Below are 20,682 nucleotides of genomic sequence, written 5' to 3'. Positions count from 1 at the left end.
TCTTCCTAAAATGTTTGACTAAGGACTCATTCATCCTCGCAAGCACCCTTTGGTACAAGATCACAGTACAAAATCACATTTGTGAACCTTACACAGAGAACAGTCTTTCAAAATTACGCCCCAGCAAATCTTCCTATATTCCCCATACCTGGTACATTGTCCTTCTGCAATATACCAATATGCTCTAAAAATGCCAATTTTGCTCCATGCTGCAATGGCTTTGAACAGTGTTCCCCCAGCCTGGAAGTTCAGCAAATTCATGGCCATTTTTCAAAATCAGATTTAATTGTCCCATGGATTACCTCTCCAACCCTCCTTCAAACAGAATGCATTATCCCTTCCCCTAAACCTGGACACACAGTTAAGGAATTTTATTCATCATACTTACTGGTTTATGCCTCTGCCTACACATTCAGCCATATTCTGAGGACAAGAATTAATTCTCATTCATCTCCATAGCCTTACCATGGAGATAAGAACCTAGCATATATACTCAACTATTAAATAAATACTTGATGAATTCAATTTCCTTTAATGAAGATATAACTTCATAAGTACTCCTGGTCTTCAGCTCATCAATATTCCATTGTATAAAACAGAGCTTAGCAGTTATCCAACATTTCTACTTGACTTCATATTATTTTGATCTAATTCAATCCTATTATTTCTTCCCTAGAAGATTTTCAAATCTGTATCTTATACAATAAGGAACTCTTCTGCAATTCAATACAACTAGGCATTCAGGTAAAGAAAAAAAATTCTCATACTTTTCACTTAATATTTTTGACCACTTAATCTTAAAAATTCATTGGAATAAGAATTTTAAAAGTTAGGCTGGTCCTACACAAGTCAGGATACACGCCTGAAACTTGGGCTACTTAAAAGGCTGAGGCAGGAGGATTGTCATGTGAGAGGACAGCATGAGCAGCCTAAAGATACTTTGTCCCAAAAAGATGGGGTGAGGTGAGGAATGGGGAATGATGTAGCTCAAAGAGCACTTGCATCAAATGTTTAAGGCCCCGAGTTCAATCCCAGTACTGCAAATGATGGGGGAAAATAGATAACACAAGGATGTATCCCCCTCCAAATTACTTTGTTCTGAGTAAATGAGATTAATAACTGATTGATCTGCATTACTAACCATTTGCAGACCTATACCAAATGAAGCTTTCTTTTCTTTCCTATATGAACAGGTTACCTTACCTGGTACCTGTTGTCTTTCTTCTTTTTACACCTGAGGAAACAACAACTTGGCACCATTATTGGTTTCTGCTTTAATAAGCACAATCTTTAGTTCTAGGATAAAAATCCATGTGGCAAGAAGACTGAAATTTTTTACATAACCAAACTGTTCATCTTTCAACTGTCACTTGGAATTCTGACTAATGGGTAGGAAGGGGTTAAAGAAAGGTAGAAATGAAAAACTAGAAAAAAAACACAATTCTAAGAATTACCCAATATAAGATCATAAATTAGTACCAGAAGATCTTAAACTGGCATCACAAAAAGATTTTGTCTCATCAATAATTCTTTTAAATAAATCAAAAAAATGCAACTATAAAATGTTGTCATAAGAATGTAAAAGAACTTCATCTCATATTAAAAGTTGTCTTTTCACAGAACATCTAAGAGTGTACAGAAACATTATAATAGATAAGTCTGACTGAATTAATATGGAAAAAAAAATTTTAATATTAACTTCCACAAATGATATGAAATTTTATATCAGAATGGTAATTCCCCTAAAAGAAAATGAAAATTTAAGGCTTATGATTTCAATCTTATCTGATGATGGAAAACACTAGTTTTAGTAATGATAGATGTTTACTGTTTTTTGAAGATTTACCTATTTAAACGTAGGTGAGAGTTGCCAGCATTTGGATAGTTAGAATACCGGAATTCTAGGTGAGGTTCAGAAGTTTTGAAGCATTTGTTTCACCTCCATAAAGTTAATTTTAGAAAGTCTAAAAGTTTATAAGTTGAAGTAGATATCACAAAAATCTCAGATAATAGAGAGAAACTAAATTCTGCTATTCTGGGTAAGAATTAACACCCCAAAACGTTACCAATCATATTTTGTCTAATCTGAACCACTAATGTTGCATCTTTTAGCTGGTATTTTATACTACAAATTAAAAATAGTTCCAAACTGTAATCAGAGACTACAGGATATACCCAGATTTCAGAGATGGTAATGGGTGAGGGGAAGTCTTACAAATTGACAGAGTATTATATCTTTCCTAAGCTATACCACAACAAAGGGAGATAAGAAGACTTAAAATAACATTTAAACTAAATTTAAATGCTCCTTAAACATTTTTTCCTCTGTTACTTCTAGTTTGCAAGGATCAAGCATATAAAAGAAATAAAGAATATACAAAGAGAGGGGAATACGTGAATTATTTGACAAGCAAACATGTTAAAAATAATTCCAGTGGCACAGCTACTTACGTCAATTCAATACTTGCATAAATGTGGATTTTAAAATAGAAAAGGACACAAGCATCTGCCAAAAGTAGAGCTATCATTTACAGTAGCTTAAATTTCAGCTTCTAATAAAAGTCCATTCCAAAAACTTATGCAAAGTTTCTATTCTAATGTGTCGTCTTTTGAGAGAGAGAGAATTTTAATATTTATTTTTTAGTTTTTTTTCGGCAGACACAACATCTTTGTTTGTACGTGGTGCTGAGGATCGAAGGCCACACACATGCCAGGCGAGCGCGCTACCGGTTAAGCCACATCTCCAGCCCCCTGTTGTCTAACTTTTGATATTAAATATCAAAATTTTCTTTAAAAACCCCTAATTTTAAAGAGTTAGTTACATGGGAGAAAAATATGAAAAGCCAGAGAACAGACAACATTGAGCCCTAGTTTATAGAACAGTGTTTATTCAAAATTGCTATGGTTTTTTTGTTGTTGTTGTTGTTGTTGTTCATTTTTCCTTTTGTTGGTTTTTGCAGGACTGGGAACTGAATCCAGGAGCACTCTACCACTGAGCTACATTCCCAGCCCTTTATATTTATTTTCAGTCAGTGTCTTACTAAATTGCCCAGGCTGGCCCTGATTTAGAATCCTCCTGCCTCAGCCACTGGGATTAGACATATATAACCAGGCCCTGCAAAGTTGCTATAGTTTTCATGGCTTGCTATAAATATAGAAAGAAGAGTGATAGTTTCTGGGGGTGGGAAAGAGATGAAAAAATAAATATTCTAATAGAAAGAAATAAAGGTTTAGATACCTGCCACATGCAAAGCATTAGACTAAGCATTTTAAAATTAACAAATTTATGATGTAAGCGTGATCTTAGTGTGAAAGACTTGGAACAAGAGGTATGTGAAATACCAAGCAACTTGACCACTATTACTCCGCTTTTAAGCGATGGTAGTAGGTTTCACATCCTTCTCTTTTCAATGAACCATGCTGCCTAGAAGAAAAAGTTGAGGCTCCAAAACTGTAAGACAAAACTTTTTCTCTATTTTTATATAAAATTTATGAGCAGATTAGCATTAGCTTCATCTCACAGAAGAAAAAGTTTAATTTAGAAACATGATAAACACAAGATAAATAGAAATGCAACTAAAAAACAAGTTTAAGCAAAATTTCTCAATTAGTGAGCTGGTTACTAACTAAGAAGAATCAGATCTTATTATGTTTTGTTTGAATAATTCTACCTTATAATTCATGAAAAATCTTACCTGTTCAGAAAGAAGAGTCTGTAGTTTCTGAACTTCTAATTGTAATGCTTTGTTTTGGTCATTTAGAATCTGGAACAAAGAATCTCAATTTACCAAGTTTTTCAAGGAAAAAAAAAATCACACTCATATTATATATACTTTTAAGTACTCACAAAGAGACAGATGAACTGCATGCTGATGTAAAAATTCAGATCTCACTGATTATAGCCTAGCAATCAGATATTCAAATGGATTGGCCATGACCAAAAACTAGCACTACAGCAACAGTGGAGACAGACAGAACAGTCACACATTTAAAACACCTGCTGAAAACTGCCCAGGAAAGATTGGGGCAAAATAAATCTCAAAAATTCATTACAAAAATAGATAAGACGGAATCTAGCAAAAATTTAAAAAAAAAAATCTATGATATAATGATATAATCTATGATATAATTTAGTTCCATAAAGAAGAAATAAACTATAGAAATACTGTAGAAAAAAAATACTATAGAAGCAAGTTCATATAAAAAGTAGTATTTCTAGATTCATTACAACTGAAAATTACACAAGGCTATTCTAAGAAAACAGTGTAAAAGTTTAATCACACACCTTAAATTCTTCAATTTTGTTTGAAATTTCACACTGTAGCTGCTCTTCCAGCAATCGTATTTTATCATCCTTAATATGAACACTATAGGAAAAAAGCATCAATTAAAAACACTTCACATTCAAAAATTTACATAACCTATGTACACAACTATCAGTTATTAAGTAGCAACATTTTCTACAACAACTATACTTCAACATTAATGTATGAATACATACAACAACTTAATCACCTTTTTTGAATCTTCTCTAATTCATGTGCTGCAGTAGCCTGTGTTTGAAATAAAATAAGAATTTTATTTCTCAGGAAACACTCAAAACTACTTAAATTTTATTTTCTATATTTAATGTAAAGTAATGGCAATATCACACATTTCTATAATATGTTTTACAGTCCAATATTTTTTACTTCTCCCTGATCTATCTTTACCCTAATAAAGGAGTTGTCCTCTTTAAATGGAAAAAGGCTAAAACAAGGTAGCTAAAACTCACTACTATAATATCTCAGATATGATCAATTCATCAGATCTAACATTAATTTCAACATGATAGTAACATCTAGGTAGGTTGTGAAGAGGAGGCTTTCACAAACACATCACACAGCCAAACACAACCATTAATTATTTACACAAATAAAACTTAAGTTCACAGTACCAATGAAAATAATAGACAAAAATTTGAGATAAATATTCAAAAGCAATAAAGATCTACCTGCTCATTTGCCAGGGCCTGTAATTTCTGTACTTCAGCTTTTAATAAGAAATTCATATTCTGTATATCCTAAAGAAAAGAAAAAGAATACCATATTAAATATATTTCATATAATTAAATTCATGGCTTGAAGATATCTATTCTATTTAAGAATTAAGCAAAGGTCTCAAATTATAAGTATCCTAAATCAGAAAGAAAAAACATCAATAGCTGTTAGCATATTTCCCAACTTGCTGCGAATTATATCATGTGAGAAAAGCCATTTGAATTTTTTCTCTTAGAGAACTAAAGAGTATTTTATAGTTTAAAAAGGGGTTACTTTTCAAAAGAAGTGGAGAATATTTTCCATATTTCATATAAATTCATACTGAGAAGAATCAGGGTAATTTAGAGTTCTGCAAAATATTGCAATCATTTATAAGAATTATTGTACCTTAAGTTCTTCCTCTTTACTTGCTAAATGATCATGTTCATTTGCTAAAGAGTCTTCAGTCTGTTTTATCTGCTTATCCTTTTCTGCAATCCTTTAAGAGAAAACACATTTGTACATTTCAATAAATATTTAGAAGTCACATCACAAATCAGAGGATGAAAAGCTTTTTAAAAAGGGTCATACTTTCCCATATAATTATACCTTCTATTTCTATAATTCCTTTTCAGTTTACAAATAACTGACTCATGTATTACTATAACTCCTTAAAATACATACCCCTATTTTAAAATTAAAGGTCAAAAAAATTAAGTAGTTTAAGCACATAAGTCTAGCAATGTCAAACCAGATTTTAGGTCTACTGAAACCAACTGATCCATGTCTATGTAAAATTATACAGAACAAAATAATACAGAACTTTGTTTTGTGTATTCTACCAATAGGTACACTCAGAGTAGCTACAATTACTTCCTAGTTTTCTTCCACCACTCTCTCAACACAATTACTTCTTCCACATAATTTCCAACACATACCAAATGAAGGAAAGTTTCCCCAACTCTTTTAATGATGAACCTATAAAATCAGTACAATGTTTAGCCACCCAACACAAACTTAAGTTGGGAAAAGAAACTAAGGGCAAAAGTTGCTCTAAATCCAGTTCAGAGTATTTTCCAAACAGGTCAAAGTGTAATGTTAATCATAAGTGCCATATCTAACAAGTAACAGTTAGTGATAAATATACAATTATAAGAGAAGTGCAGAAAGGCAGGCTTACACTTTATGTAATTCTTCTGCTAGAACTGAAGCGGAGGTCTAAGAAAGAAAAAACATCGTCAACATAAAAGCACTTAAGAGAAAGTTTAAAAGCTGTAAAATAATCACAACACAGTTTAAAAAACTGTGGGAAATTAATGTATACAAAGTTGTTAAAGAAGTATCTGGACCACATTAAATATTCAATAAAGAGTAGCTATCATTCTGAAAGCAAGTTTGATCAGCCAGTATTATGGACTTACATAAGACATTTAGAATAAAGCAAACTGGCAGGCCTGGAACTACATAATTGACAAACAACAAATACATAAGAAAAACTGCCACAGGGGCCATTTTTTATCCTGTGCTTCTTTTCTTAGCATTAACTTAATGAGCCACTTCATGATCATGATAATTGAGCAGATTGATTGTCTCTGCTCTATAGCTTTTCTATATTTAATCCCTGATAAATTTTCTATATCTACCTCTCAATTGATAAAGATCTCAATTCAATTTGAGTTTGATAAGTCATATACATACATAACCACATTCTCTTTCCTATATTAAATATCTCTTGCCCAATTAATTATTATTTATGATTTCTACCAATAAAGAATTCAGGGGGAAAAAATGTTTATTTGCTGCAAGTTTTGGAAGTTTGAACTTGCCTATTCCCTAAAAACAAGTTTTTAATATAAAAAACATTTTTTTTAAATAGAAAAAGATAAGATTTAAAAGCTAGTACTTTTGGCTATAAAATCCTAATACTTTTAAAGTTCAACTGAAATTGTAATTACCAGTGTGTATATTACAGAAATAAGCACTTAGGAATTTTCACTTTTTTTTCTGTCATATTTACTATGAAGTCTACCTACCAATCAGTTATGTCAATAAAACAATGTTACCAAAGAAAAACAGGTCTCAACAATATCATTTCTTAAAAGTTTAATAAGTTTATCACTAAACTGAAATATCAATTTTAAACTTTATTTTTTTGGGGGGGGGGGGGTTCTTGTAAGATGGACAGAATGCCTTTTCTTTATTATTTATTTTTACGTAGTGCTATGGATCAAACCCAGTGCCTCACACATGCCAGGCAAGTGCTAAGCCACTGAGCTTAGCTACAGCCCTTAAACTGATTCTTCTGAAATATAATCTCAGAGTTCTGGTTAACACACTGATACTTCCAATGGGAATACAAGGTTTTTCATGATTAGTATTTTGTGAAGACCTTTTACACATAAGCAATTCTACCAAAAACCATTTAGCCAATTCTTCCTATTTTGTGATTGGACTGAGGGCATATTTTCCCCATATGGTAAGAGCTCTTTAACCCCCTTCTTTCCAATTTGAATTTGGACTTCTTAATGTATGTAATCATCAGTGTTTGGCACTCAGTATCACCATTTGTTGACTCACTGAGGAGTCTCCCAACTATTAATCCAGTGCTCAGCCCTCAAAACATGCTCAGATGATTGCTAAAATGGGTAGGAAGCCACAAGAAAGCCATAAGCAAAAATAATACATCATTACCTGGGCTGCCATCTGGGAATGGAACTGTTGAATTTGAGCTTTCAAAGCCTCATTCTGCTCCAAAATATCCTTTCATAAATAGCAAACAGAAAGGAAAAAGTGTGCTATTAATAAATATCCCAACATAAATGAGTACAATGATTTTTACAGGTTCTCTGTTCATCTTTAAAAAGGCATTCTTAGATTCTTCATATTTAAAACAAGGATTAGACATACTATCCTGAGTTAATTTGTAAGATAGAGCTTAAGGATGTTTTCTATTCCTTATCTACTACAAGTAACCTAAGACTTGTAGGATGAGCAAATCTTTGACACAACATATGCACTCAAAGATTAAGTTATATCCACCACCCCTTCAGAATTATATCGATGTATTATCTTCCTTGATTTCTTGACTAAACACACATATCCTTTTTTTTTTTTTAAAGTAAAAACAGATACCTGAACTTGCATTTGTAGAGACTCTTCTTTGTTTACCCTTTTTTGTTCTGATTCCATTAACTGCATTAGTCTTTGCTCCAACTGTTGTTTTGATACCAACGTATCTGTAAGCTTACTATGCAGACTCTGTACTTCATTTTCTTTGGCCACAAATTTACTCTGTAAATCTGTAATAAAACATTAAATCTCATGAAGGTCTCTTCCTTTGCCTAGTTCATGTTTAGTATAGGCATTATTTCCCCTAAAAAACTTTCTCAAATCCCTCCCATTTCCCCTCATACTACTCCTACAGGTGCCACACTGCTTAGGGTGAACTTGTTGAAAATCAAAGATTGTCTTTTCTCTACTCCCATAGCTGTACCCAATGTTTGGCACACAGTAAAATACTCAATAAATATATTAAGTAAACAGTAGATTTTTAAAAATTTTTATATCATTTCTTGAAAGCATTTCTTATTTCCCCAAAGTTACTTTAATAAGGTTATTTTAGTGAATTTCTCATAAATTCAATGAAGTCTGATATCTGAAAATACTCTATACTCTGCTACACACAAAAATGCTGAAGAAATTTATCATCTGAGGGCTAATAAATGCCCTGATTTATAATTCCCCTGCTTCTCTTTAAACAAAGTGAAGGCAAAATATGATCATAACTTGGCAGAAGGGCAAGTGCTCCAGAACCAAGAGAGGATAATGACAGGAGATGCCAAGTATCCTGAGAGCTGCCTCCCTGCCCTATATTATAAAAGAGTCCAAAATGGGGAGAGAGGAAACCATCATAAATATAAAGATAATACAAGGAAAGGAAAATGCACATGTGAGTTTGTGTGGTGTGTGTGTGTTTGTGTGTGCATGTGCACGCAACTGTTTTAAGAAAGGCAAGATGCCACTTCTATAAAAAGAACAATACAACTCAAAAGAGAACTCATGGATATTAAATGTGTAATAGTCACTTTTAGGATTAGATCTCAAAAGAGCATATTTCTTCATATCAACAACAAAAGTTAAATCATTGAATTGATGCCTTCAAAATTCTGTGGAGGCAATATTTATCAACCTAAAACTTGATAACCAGTCAAACCATCAATCAAGTATGAAGGTAGATAATAAAGACATTTTCAGATACACAGGACCTCCACAATTCAAGGGATTCTCACAGAGCTTTCAAAGATTTACTAAAGAAGAACAGCAAGAAAGTGTCAATGACATAGGATCCAGAAAGAAGGGTGGAAAAGACAAAACCAAGTCTCAGGAAGACATCTGTGGAGGCAACCAAGAAATCAAAAAGTACTAGAATAGAAAGATTGAAGACTCCAGGAGGAATGTCTCCAGGAAAAACTGGTAAGACTCTCTGTCTACTATCTAATCCTATTGAAAGGCAGCAGATAGCAAGACAGGGTTACAGAAAACTTAACTATAAATGAAGGTAAATTTTTAAACAATGAAAATATTAAGCAGGTGAAAACAAAGCAATAATTAGCTCCAGGAAATAATGTTCAAGAAAACAAGCACAGGTTTGATTGTTTTGGTACTGCGAACTGAACCCAGCAGTGCTTTACCACTGAGCTAAATCCCCAGTCCTTTTTACTTTGAGACAGGGTCTCACTAAGAGACCTTAGTGAGGTCTTCCTAAGTAGCTGAGGCTGGCCCCAAACTTGCAAACCTTTAGCCTCAACCTCCAAAGTCACTAGGATGATATGTATGCACCACTGCACCTAGCTCAAGAATCACATTTTAACATGCATCTTGGCTTAACATTTCATGATACAGTGATAATGATATAAACAATGAATACTGCTTTCATCAAAAAGTATACATAACCACATCAAGACAATGAGAGATAAATGGGAGGAATGAGTATCAATATTATGTTTGTTTAGAAATATGGAGTATCACACAAAGGTCTTAAAACATAACGTTCTATCAATACTATTGTTTAGAACTTATATTCTAGCTAGCTCCCTCCTCCATGGGAGAAAGGAGTAATGGAGACAAATAACACACATAGTATAAGCTCTACTATCTCCCAATTGGATTCATCAAATTATGAATAAAGAAATAGTAAAAGTTAGCCTTTACTAAGTAGACAGCACTAACTGCAACAGTAGCGCTCTTGCTGTTTTTCTCTTCACAACATAGAAAATAAGCCTTTTCTTAGAAATAAAAATAAAATGAAGAGTTAATCAATGAGAACTTCAGAAAACAACCCAGCAGTTATGCTCCCATTACCCAATTATGTTCAATAATTTTGCCTACAATTTAATGTTTTGGCAAAGCTAGGAGGGTGCTTATTTTTAAAAACCCTAACATATGTCAAAGAAATAAAGACAATCTGAAAGGGCAAACACTACTTTTTGAGCCATAACCAAAATGCCAACTTATACTTTCTTCACAGATGGAGAACAAAGGAAATTTACCCAAAATTATACACTCAGTTCACATGTATGCCTCGTTTCTTCCCCTTACCTTGCTGGGCTGCCTCATGTTCTGCTGTTCTCTTCCTGATGTAGCTTTGAACTTCTTCCCACCTTCTCTCAGCTTCTTGTAGTTGAACCTTGATATTTCAGAATAGACAAAGGAAAAAAAATCACCATCAACAAAAGAATTCAACTTTAAAAATACAAAAAAAAAGCATCTTCTACCTTTAGTGTTGTATCTCAAAAACTGTTTACTATATTTTAACAACATTTGAACAAAGTAGGCAGATAAGTACAGTATGACAGCCGTTTACTTATCAGCCACAGACATCCTATCCTCCAATACAGAGGATTAAGAGTGAAGGTTATTTCAGAAACTCAATATTTGTACTGTTGGATCAAGATAACTACTACTATGAACATATCTGATCCACTTAGCTATGACCTACTTTCCATTAATCTTTCTTCAGCTGATAAGCTTCCCAAAAGATGGTATATTTATTGTTAAATTTCAGTGAAACCCTAAAATTCATATTTTGAGATATAATATTTATTGTACAAAACTCCAATTTTGACAATAATCACTAATGTCATTTATCTATTTATCTATACCTGTAGAGAACAGATTTCCATATCTATAAATGCCTGAAACAAATCTCCCAGCAAAACCAGTCTTAAATAAAAAGACATTTATATCCACCTCATGCAAGTTCTAAGAAAATTTCAAGAAAAACAAGTTATACTGTTTTCTACACTCAATTACTATTCTCAAAATCTATGAAACCTCTACTACTCTGGAAATGATCTCAAGGTATGATTGTGTCACTGATCTAGATGAGAATCTGTCTAATAGAGTAGATTACACTGAACATGCACAAACTGAACTATACTTTCAACAAATCCCTTCTCTCGATAAGAGGAGGAATAGACAAGTCTCATCTTTCCACTCAATGGGTATAGGCTCTGGAGTGCAAATGAGAAATGAATCTGCCACTTCCTCAGTCAACCTGAGCTACCCCAGCCATCTCTTCACAGTAAAAGCACCTCACGATACCAAGTGTCATTCTGATGTCTGAAGACACAGTACCTAATTTCTGTACATGAAAGCTCAGGTATAAGCCATTGGAGCAGTATTTCATCTTCTGCTCAAAAACAAACAAACAAAAAAAAACCCCACCATCTATTCCAATGTTGGAAGAAAAACAGGTTTTATTGGACTTACTGATGAAATTCAAGTAACAGAAAATAAAAGTACTGTTAGAGATTAACTACTTGATTTTTCCTTACACATCTAGACCCTAAACTCCAAATATAAATTTTTACTTTTTAATACCTCTGAATTAGCTCATTTCCTTTTTTATATCTTCAGTCTTTGGTTTCAAATTCAAGCCTATATTCAATACTTTCATGAAGGCACATGCTTCTGTACAGGCAGAACACTTAGACAATATGTCCCATAAAGGCTCAAACTATATTTTTCAAACCTATATACATATTTAGGTCAACAAATACTCACACTATTCATGAAATGATAAATAAAATCGGTAATCAATCACCTTCAACTGAGTAACTGCTTGCTCTGCATTCTTTTTTTGGACTTCCTCTTGCTGTAGCTTTCCTGTCTTCTCAGCCAGCTCATTCACCAACCTAGCATAATCCTGGCGCAGTTTATTGAGTTCTGCAGACTGCCTGAAAACAGTAACTGGATTAGGAATCTTCCATTATTATAAACTCATGAAGAATATACAACATATTTTACATTAGTTTTACTGAACTAGTAAGTCTACTTGTAAACAAATGACAAGGAACACAAGTAACTACTTACAATGAAATTTGGTTGACTAGAATAGCTAAATATTTCTAACAACAATTACACAAACTCTAAAATCACTATAAAGTATCATGAGAAATGGATAATCACAAACTCATGAGCATGAGTAGACAATGTCACCTCAAACTGGTCTTCTGAAAATCTATTAAAACCAACCAGTTGGCCAGGCATGGTGGCACACACCTGTAATCCCAGAGGCTCAGGAGACTGAGATAGGAGGATTGCAAGTTCAAAGCCAGCCTCAGCCACTTAGCAACTCAGTGAAACCCTGTCTCTAAATACAATACAAAATAGGTCTGGGGGTGTGGCTCAGTGGTTGAGTGCCCCTGAGTTCAATCCCTGGTACCCAAAAAAAAAAAAAAAAAAAAACATCAACCAATCAGAGTACTTATCTGTGCAAACATACTACTGGTTGTGCTAGAATGGCTCTGGAACCAACTATATCCTATCATAAAGAATATGCCTTCACATACACATTCTTTAGCTCCACCTTAGGGTCACTGGATCAAAATCTTTTGGAGGTAGAACTCAATAATATGCTTTTTTCATTAGCATGCCAGATGCTATTCAGAATAATAAAATTTAAGAACTACTGTATTATGGAATAGATAATTTAAAACAAATTCAGTCTCATAAATTTGTAAGCTATTCCACTGATAGTAGTAATTATCATACATACAACTTTAATTAATATATTTACATGATATACATAAATGCATATTATGCTATATCTAATACATAAAGTTTATACATAGCTGAAGTTCTTCAAACAGCAGAATTATTGTTTTTTAAAAAGTAACACAGTTTTAGAAGCAAATGTAAAAAACAAAAGTCTAACTGATTACTATCAAACACACATTTTTTGACAATCCAAGAAAACACTCCACCACTTAATTAAAAATAAACCTTTCGAAACATACTTGCTTTCCAGTTGGTTTGTAGTGTTGCTGACAGCATCTCTCAGTATACCATTTTCCTGCTTCAAGTGTGCTATCTCTGCTTCCATCTGCTCACGAACTTGCTGAAACTAATTATTTTAAACATATTAAGATTTTTTAAAAAACATAAAAAGAGCTTTTTTAAAATATATTCTATTGTGATGATAATATAAAATGTATCAATAATGAAATCGAAATCATTCTTTTCAAAAGAACATATTTAAAGGAAAAACTATTATTTCTTACTGATATATGCAAAGCAGAAGCTGCTATAGTATTTAAGAATACAAGCAGATGTTAGTTAATATATTTGAAATACAAAATAAAACATAGTTCAAAACGAATGACTTAAAAATTCTTTCCTACCCAATGGATTCATATAGAAATAAGCCTGCCCTCTCTTAGAATATGTCAATTTTACATTTGCTATATTTTTTAAGTATTTAATAACCTAAAGTTTAAAACTGGAAAATTCAAAAATATTGTTACAAACTGAGCCATAATTGAATAGATAACACAAAAATCTACTTGCTAAAATATTCTGATCCCTACTTATTCTTATTGTGGTAAATATAAAATGTACTATATCTTAACCATTTCAAATGCAAAGTTCAATGGTATTAAATATATCCATTCTATTAGGCAACCATCACTACCATTCATCTTTGTAACTCTTTTAAAACAAAGCTCTATGCCCATTAACCAATAACTCCTCATTAATCCCTCTCCATGGCTACCATTACTGTACCTTTTTTCTGGTATCTAATTTTTCAATTTCAGAATTTTAGAGTAAGGAGATAAAGAACATTGACTCAAATATTCCCATGTCTTAATTTAGTGTGAAAATATTCTTTAATAAAAATAGTTGCTGATAATTTTATTAGTAATTCGGTTAAAAGAAACTAATGTAGGTATTTATATATTTCAGAACCTATATGGAATCTATATCCTGACCTCTAGAAGTAATTAAGTAAAAAATGATGAACCGCTTACACATCTTCCACCTTCAATAAAAGACACTGCTTCAAATATCTGGTTAACTTTCAAACAAATAGTAAATAGGAATTAAGAAAAGATCACCTAAGGTTAGGAAAATTAGTTCTTTGATAACCTCACTGATAGGGAACAGGAAGTTAAAAAGAGTAGACCAAATAAAAGCTAGACACAATAGACAATAACAATCTCACAACAGTCTCACTCATTTTTGTTTTCAGTGACATTTTGCTGGGAAACAGTTTTAACTTTGACAGCAGTGAAGAATATTTTTTAATTAGCCTATTATAGTTATACATATTACTGGAGTTCATTCTGACATAATCATACAAGCACTGAATATAATTTGTTCCACTTCAGTCGGAAGTACTTCCCCTTTCCCTTCCCTTCTCCATTGTCTTGCTCTACTGGTCGTCCTTCTATTTATTTATTTTTTTTTAATATTAGTGCTTATAGATATATGTATAAGCAAAATTCACTGTGATTTATTCATATATGTATGCAGCATTCCTCACCATTCCTCACTTTTCCCATCCCTCCATCCTCCCCCTCAATTGCTTTCACATTTGATTCCCTTACCAGACCCTCTTTTTTTTCCCCTCCTCTCCTTATTTTGTTCTAGCTTCCACAAATGAGAGAGAATATTATTTGGCCCTTGACATAGTGAGTCTGGCTTATTTCACATAGTGTGATCTTCTCCACTTCTATCCATTAACCAGCAAATGCCATTATGTCATTCTTCTTTATGCTTGATTTAAACTCCATTGTGTATATAAACCACATTCTCTTCATCCATTCATCTGTTTACCAGCACCTGGGCTGGTTCCATAACTTTGCTATTTTGAGTTGCACAGCTATAAATACCAGTACATCTACATCACTATAGAATGCTGATTTTAGTTCTTATAAAACAAGAGTACCACAAATAAAGTCTCTTTAAGATTCAGACAATTGGGCTGGGGTTCTGGCTCAGCAGCAGAGCACTTGCCTAGCATGTGTGAGGCCCTGGGTTCGGTCCTCAGCACCACATAAAAATAAATAAGTAAAATAAAGATATTGTGTCCAAATACAACTAAAAAATAAATATTAAAGAAAAAAGATTCAGACAATTTTGTAGACTGGAAAAAAGAAGCCAAAGGATTCAAACATAAAGAAAATAATGCTTTAAACTGGAAAACAAAACCAACCTGATAAATAAACAAGAATTTGACTTCAGACATATTAAATCTGGGATGAATATGTTGTGGTGTAAAATAATCAATAAAATCAGTAAGAGTGTAAGTTATAGATTATAGATTAGTAAAAAATATAAATTATAGACATAAGATTTTGTTAAGTGACATAAGACAATTATAAAGCAAGATCTGTGACAGGCCTAAGACTCCATTTTGCTGCCTTCTATAAAAAAAATATAATAATATAAACTGTTGCATGACCCATTTCTGAGAAACAGAAACAAAAGCTTTCTTTTTTAAAAAAAAAAATTGTTTTTTCTGTACTTTGTACCCCACAGAATGTATCCAGCTCAGAATATGGTGGTGTTCGTGGTGGGCTACATCCTGGGTTTCAGTACATTTATGGGTTTACATGACTTTGAAATAGATTATCCAACTCACCCCACCAGCTGAAACTCACAATATGGTTGTCTAACACTTGCTAGGACCTAAGATGCAGTTAAGCTAACTGCTTTTTTTAGTTTCTGTGATTGGCTTACTTGCATGACACTGAGAAAAGCCCCTAAGCTGTGGTTTTTGTCCTTAAATTGCCATGACACAGGCCAGGAAATTGCTGTTCTCCCACAGAGCTTCAGTCTCCTATGGGTAGGTGACAGTCCTTGGCCAGGTAAATAAAGCTCTCTTTTGAATTCAGACTTTTCTGAAGCAGTTCCTAAAAACAGATAGACCCTCTGAATTGAAGCCTCAGTCAGCAAATGGAAATAACAATTTCAGAAAGTCACTGGCTCAGAGCATTCAACTAAGCCACCTCACAAGCAGAGCCAAGGCATGCTCTTCAATGTCTATCAGTAAGTTGGGTGAGAGTAGAAGACAGAATAATCCACTCATCAAGACCTAACTAGAATCAGGCTAATGAATGATATATGGAAAAGAAAACATGGTAAAAACTAAACTTTCATGAAAAATGACAAAAGATAGGTCAAAGAGTATGGGCTAACACAAGAGACAAAAGGTCACCTATGCCAGAACTTTGGGAGTCATCATTCATTATCCTCTCTCTCCTCCACTCCAACACTAAACCCCATCTAACAAACTTCTGTTTTACTCAAACTCATCTCCTCACTGTCGACATCTGATTTCAGGCCTTGTTTTCACTGACTTGAGTTTCAGGAAAAGTTTTCTAACTACCTCTTGTTCTATTCTGCATGATGCTGCCCAAGTCATGTTAGAAATACTGACAGATCATACTGCTGGCTTGCTTAAACTCCTCCACTGGCTCCCCAGCTTTCAGACACATGAGGCCCTTTTAGATGGTGTCCCTGCCTAATATCTTTAGATCTTTGCTTCTTCATTGCAACCCTGATTCCCAATTACAACTCTTACTACATTTCTCACAAAGTGCTAGGGCTAGACAATCTGCATTAGAAACACTGGAGTGCACTCATTGAAAAGCTCAATTCTCTGCCCCAAAATAGACCCACTGAGCCCACTAGAGATGGGAACAAAGAATATCACCCAGTAATTCTTGTACCTAGTGCTCATTTCTTCACTCTCCTATAGAATAAGAATAGTCAATGGTCAGCAATCAGAAATGATTGGCCCCAACTGAGGTCTTGTTCAAATGCAGAAACCATATCTAACCCATAGAAATATTAATGGGTGCTATTAAGACCTATTTCAAGTGTAACAGACCTTGAGGCTCACATAGGAGCAACTCCTTTGTCCCTGAGGTGGAAACAAAGGTGGGAAAATGGGAGGTGAGGGTAAACCTAGAAAGAATAGGAAGGATTAATACTCAAAGGTCTTGATGCTATTTTCAATGCTTGTTTTACATAGATTTTGATCAATGATTTGGGGGCTGTTTGCAATGCCTGTTTAGCATAGATTCTGCTCCATACTCTACCCAGTTTACATAAATGCTAGCACCCCAAAATGGGGTTTTCTGCTATCAGACCCCCTCCTCCATGGCGGGAGTTCTTTCTCTTACTGCTCCATTTACTTTCTTTCCATGATTGTCTGTGGATTTTATTCTTCAAATTTGCAAGAGAAGAACACAGAAGGAAACTGGCCAAGTGAGGAATCTAGTCCCATCTCAAAAACTCCTGTTTCAGTTTTGATGCCTACTGATTCAAAACATTCAACATAGGATTAGGGATATAGCTCAGTGGTAGAATCTTTGCCTAGCATGCACAGGGACCCAAGTTCAATCCTCAGGAATTGGGGGTTGGCAGGTAATGGAACTCTGGATTCACACATAACAACCCTACCCTGTCAGTCCTCTTTCGTACTTCCCATCTCCATTACTCCAAAGTACATAATGCTTACCTCTAGTCATGGTGAATTTATTTGCTTACTTTTCCAGCCTCCCTTCCTCAATCCCACTCAGAAAATTAAGGACAAGGAGTGGGTTTAACCACTGTACGTAGATGGCCCAACATATTTATATAGAAGGCACTTAAAAACTTGCTAAATAAATGAATGCATACAATTCATCTCATTCTTTTTTTTTTTTTTTTTTAGACTTCTCTTGTTGTTGTTATAAATGGATCTTTTCATTTACTTATTTATATGCAGTGCTGAGGATCAAATCCAGGGCCTCACATATGCCAGGCAAGTGCTCTATTACTGAGTCACAACTCCAGCCCCTCATCTTATTTTCAAAGAATGAAACTATACCTTCATCTGCATCTGTTGAGTCTCTTGATAACTGACATGCATTTTGTTCTGAAATACATTATGTTCCTTTTCTAATGTTCCAATCCGATCTTTCATCCTTGCTATAACTACGTTGCTTCTTTCTTTCTCTGTCATCATTTCCTAGAATAAATCAAAAAAGAAATTGTTAAAAAGGAATTATAAGACTATAATAAAAAGAAAACAAGTTTAAAGACCATGAATCTAAAATAATTCCTGCACTCTAATCTGATTATAAGGAAAAACAGTTATTTGCAAGTACCAGTTCTCTTTTAGGATACAGGAAAAGGCCAAGTTTTGGGGGGGGGGGGGGAGCAAGCTCTACAACAGTTAAAAAAGAAGTCTCTCTCCCAGAGGAGGAAAGAAGGACATGTCCATATGGTAGAACAGAAATGTGAAATAGGAGTCAGGAATTTTATCATCCTTCCAAATCAAATTTTAAAAAGGTGATTTCACTGTTTATAAAATTGGTGTTTAAGCAGGTGTTTCCACCCATGTTTTTATTTACTTCAAAAAATCACATTAAGGATTTACATTCAAATAAGGCCATTCTTTCCTTTGATGTTGTCAAGTAGCTAGGTTAACAGGGTCATAAACAAGCTCATTTACTCTTTTGCATTTAGTAACCGAAGGAGATACAAGCACTTCAGAAGGATAAGGATCTACTTTTCTCTTAGAGTTTAAATTCTGTTCTCAGTCTACATTTAATTTTAAAGGTTTGTTTTGCTTTCTTTTTCCTCTCAGATTAAAATCTGAAGAACATGATTAAAAATTATAGAAATTTATCACAACCACCTCCAAAAGTAAATCACCTATATAAAAGCTTCATATTTCCCCCACAAATTGGATTTTTATAAAGATCAAGTTTCTTGCCTTTACAGAGAATAGACCTAGGTCAGATCGAATTAAAACAAATTCCCATTCTTCTGAACAGAATACTGCTGCTATTCTAAAACTAGAATATCCAATACTGTTATTTTAAATTAATAATTCAACTATAGGTTATATCATAAAAGAGTGAAGACACCTCTTTTCCAAAACTCTAAAAGAAGATTGGGGGGGGGGCAATACATTTATTACACAAATAATTAAATCAGGAAGTATAGACAATTTTTAAACCTTCCATTGCTTCTGATTCAAGAAGTACATCCCTTGAACATAAGAATGTCTTCACCTGGGTTAACTGCTTACACCGATCCTTTGTAGCAGCAGCATCTTCTTTTATAGCAGCAAGCAACTTGTCCTTTTCCTGGAGCTGATGCAGAAGTGCAGCCAATTCTCCTTTACTTGACTACAATTGAGAAATCAATACAAAATGAGTAATAGTGAACATGGACTGGTGAAGTACGTGAAAATGAAGTATGTGATATCAAGTGTTCTTCAGCCAATAAAGAGTTCTATATATTACATATATATAACTGGTCAGTGAAATAAAATTCAGAAAAGTCACCGTAACATTATATATCCTCAATATTTCAGCAGGTATGTACCAATGAAGAAACAAATTTTTACAAAGAATTACAGAGCTTCTAGTTTTAAACCTTGAGTCAAAAATAGCAATATCCCATCATTTTCTTTCTAGAAGATCAAAAGAGATTAGGAAAACAAAATGCTATCTACTACCAATGAAACAGTCATCTGTAATCTCAAAACATAATACCAGGAAAGACTGACAAAAATAGTGAAGGTCAAACACAGATGCTTAACAACCCAGTCTAAATACGCCCAAGGCTACTGAGGTACCTAGTTCTCTCAATTTAACAGGCATATCCAGAAAGGTTAAAAACAATAATCGGGCATTTGACATGAGAAACAAGCGAAAAGTTTCAAGGCAGGAACTTTCTTATAAGGCAGTCTCAAGAAAGAAAAATGAAGAAGAAATCACACAAACTTTACTAAAGACAGCTGACAGCCAGTGAGGAAGAATGGAAAGTGACTCTACAGTAAGACCCAAAGCCTGTGTCTAGGAAGAAAGCGGGACTTATTTGTACATACAGCTCAAAGGAGAACACCAACTAGTTTTTACTGTTTACAACTATCAATATCCAACAGAGAGAAGATCCAAGGAGAGCATCTCTCCTAGAAAAGGAGTACTAGTGAGCAGAGCTTACAAAAAGGAGCTCAGAGAAAAGAATAAAATCACAAAATGAGATGGAACAAAGCTGGTAAAACTTACAGTGGAAGTAACAACATCCAAGCAATCATTAAATTAAAACAACAAACAGAAATAGACATTCCATTGAAAATATTAATGGTCAAAGATAATATGGTGTTTTATTTTTTTAAAAGAACTAAAACAAGTAAAGGAGACCATGTGCTTAACTGACACAAATGATTTCAGTTATTTCAGTAACATAGAAATCTTCCTAGTAATAATGGCTGGCTTGAACTTAATGACTGGAAAGGTAAGCTGGACTGGAGAGAAAAATGACAGATGGGTCCATGTCAATACATATTATAGTAAAATTACTGATTCAAAGAAAC

At 33.7% G+C, this 20,682-nt stretch overlaps 1 protein-coding gene across 11 annotated transcripts in view; it reads right to left on the bottom strand.

The window, feature by feature from the left end:
- Positions 1–20,682, bottom strand: part of Ktn1 (kinectin 1) — a 106,708-nt gene that overhangs the window by 40,638 nt on the left and 45,388 nt on the right. For all 11 annotated transcript variants that reach the window (XM_078049941.1, XM_078049946.1, XM_078049947.1 and 8 more), the window contains 13 exons: positions 19,373–19,489; positions 18,181–18,321; positions 13,319–13,425; positions 12,124–12,256; positions 10,617–10,704; positions 8,151–8,317; positions 7,710–7,778; positions 6,199–6,236; positions 5,427–5,517; positions 4,994–5,062; positions 4,516–4,553; positions 4,286–4,367; positions 3,696–3,764 (listed from right to left, as the gene is read on the bottom strand). In XM_078049941.1, coding sequence (XP_077906067.1) covers positions 3,696–3,764; positions 4,286–4,367; positions 4,516–4,553; positions 4,994–5,062; positions 5,427–5,517; positions 6,199–6,236; positions 7,710–7,778; positions 8,151–8,317; positions 10,617–10,704; positions 12,124–12,256; positions 13,319–13,425; positions 18,181–18,321; positions 19,373–19,489 — 1,209 coding nt within the window. The remainder of the gene's footprint in view (positions 1–3,695; positions 3,765–4,285; positions 4,368–4,515; positions 4,554–4,993; positions 5,063–5,426; positions 5,518–6,198; positions 6,237–7,709; positions 7,779–8,150; positions 8,318–10,616; positions 10,705–12,123; positions 12,257–13,318; positions 13,426–18,180; positions 18,322–19,372; positions 19,490–20,682) is intronic.

This window comes from Ictidomys tridecemlineatus, chromosome 5 (genome assembly GCF_052094955.1).
Source record: "Ictidomys tridecemlineatus isolate mIctTri1 chromosome 5, mIctTri1.hap1, whole genome shotgun sequence".
NCBI classification, from domain to species: domain Eukaryota; kingdom Metazoa; phylum Chordata; class Mammalia; order Rodentia; family Sciuridae; genus Ictidomys; species Ictidomys tridecemlineatus.
This window is presented reverse-complemented; position numbering and strand designations above follow the sequence as displayed.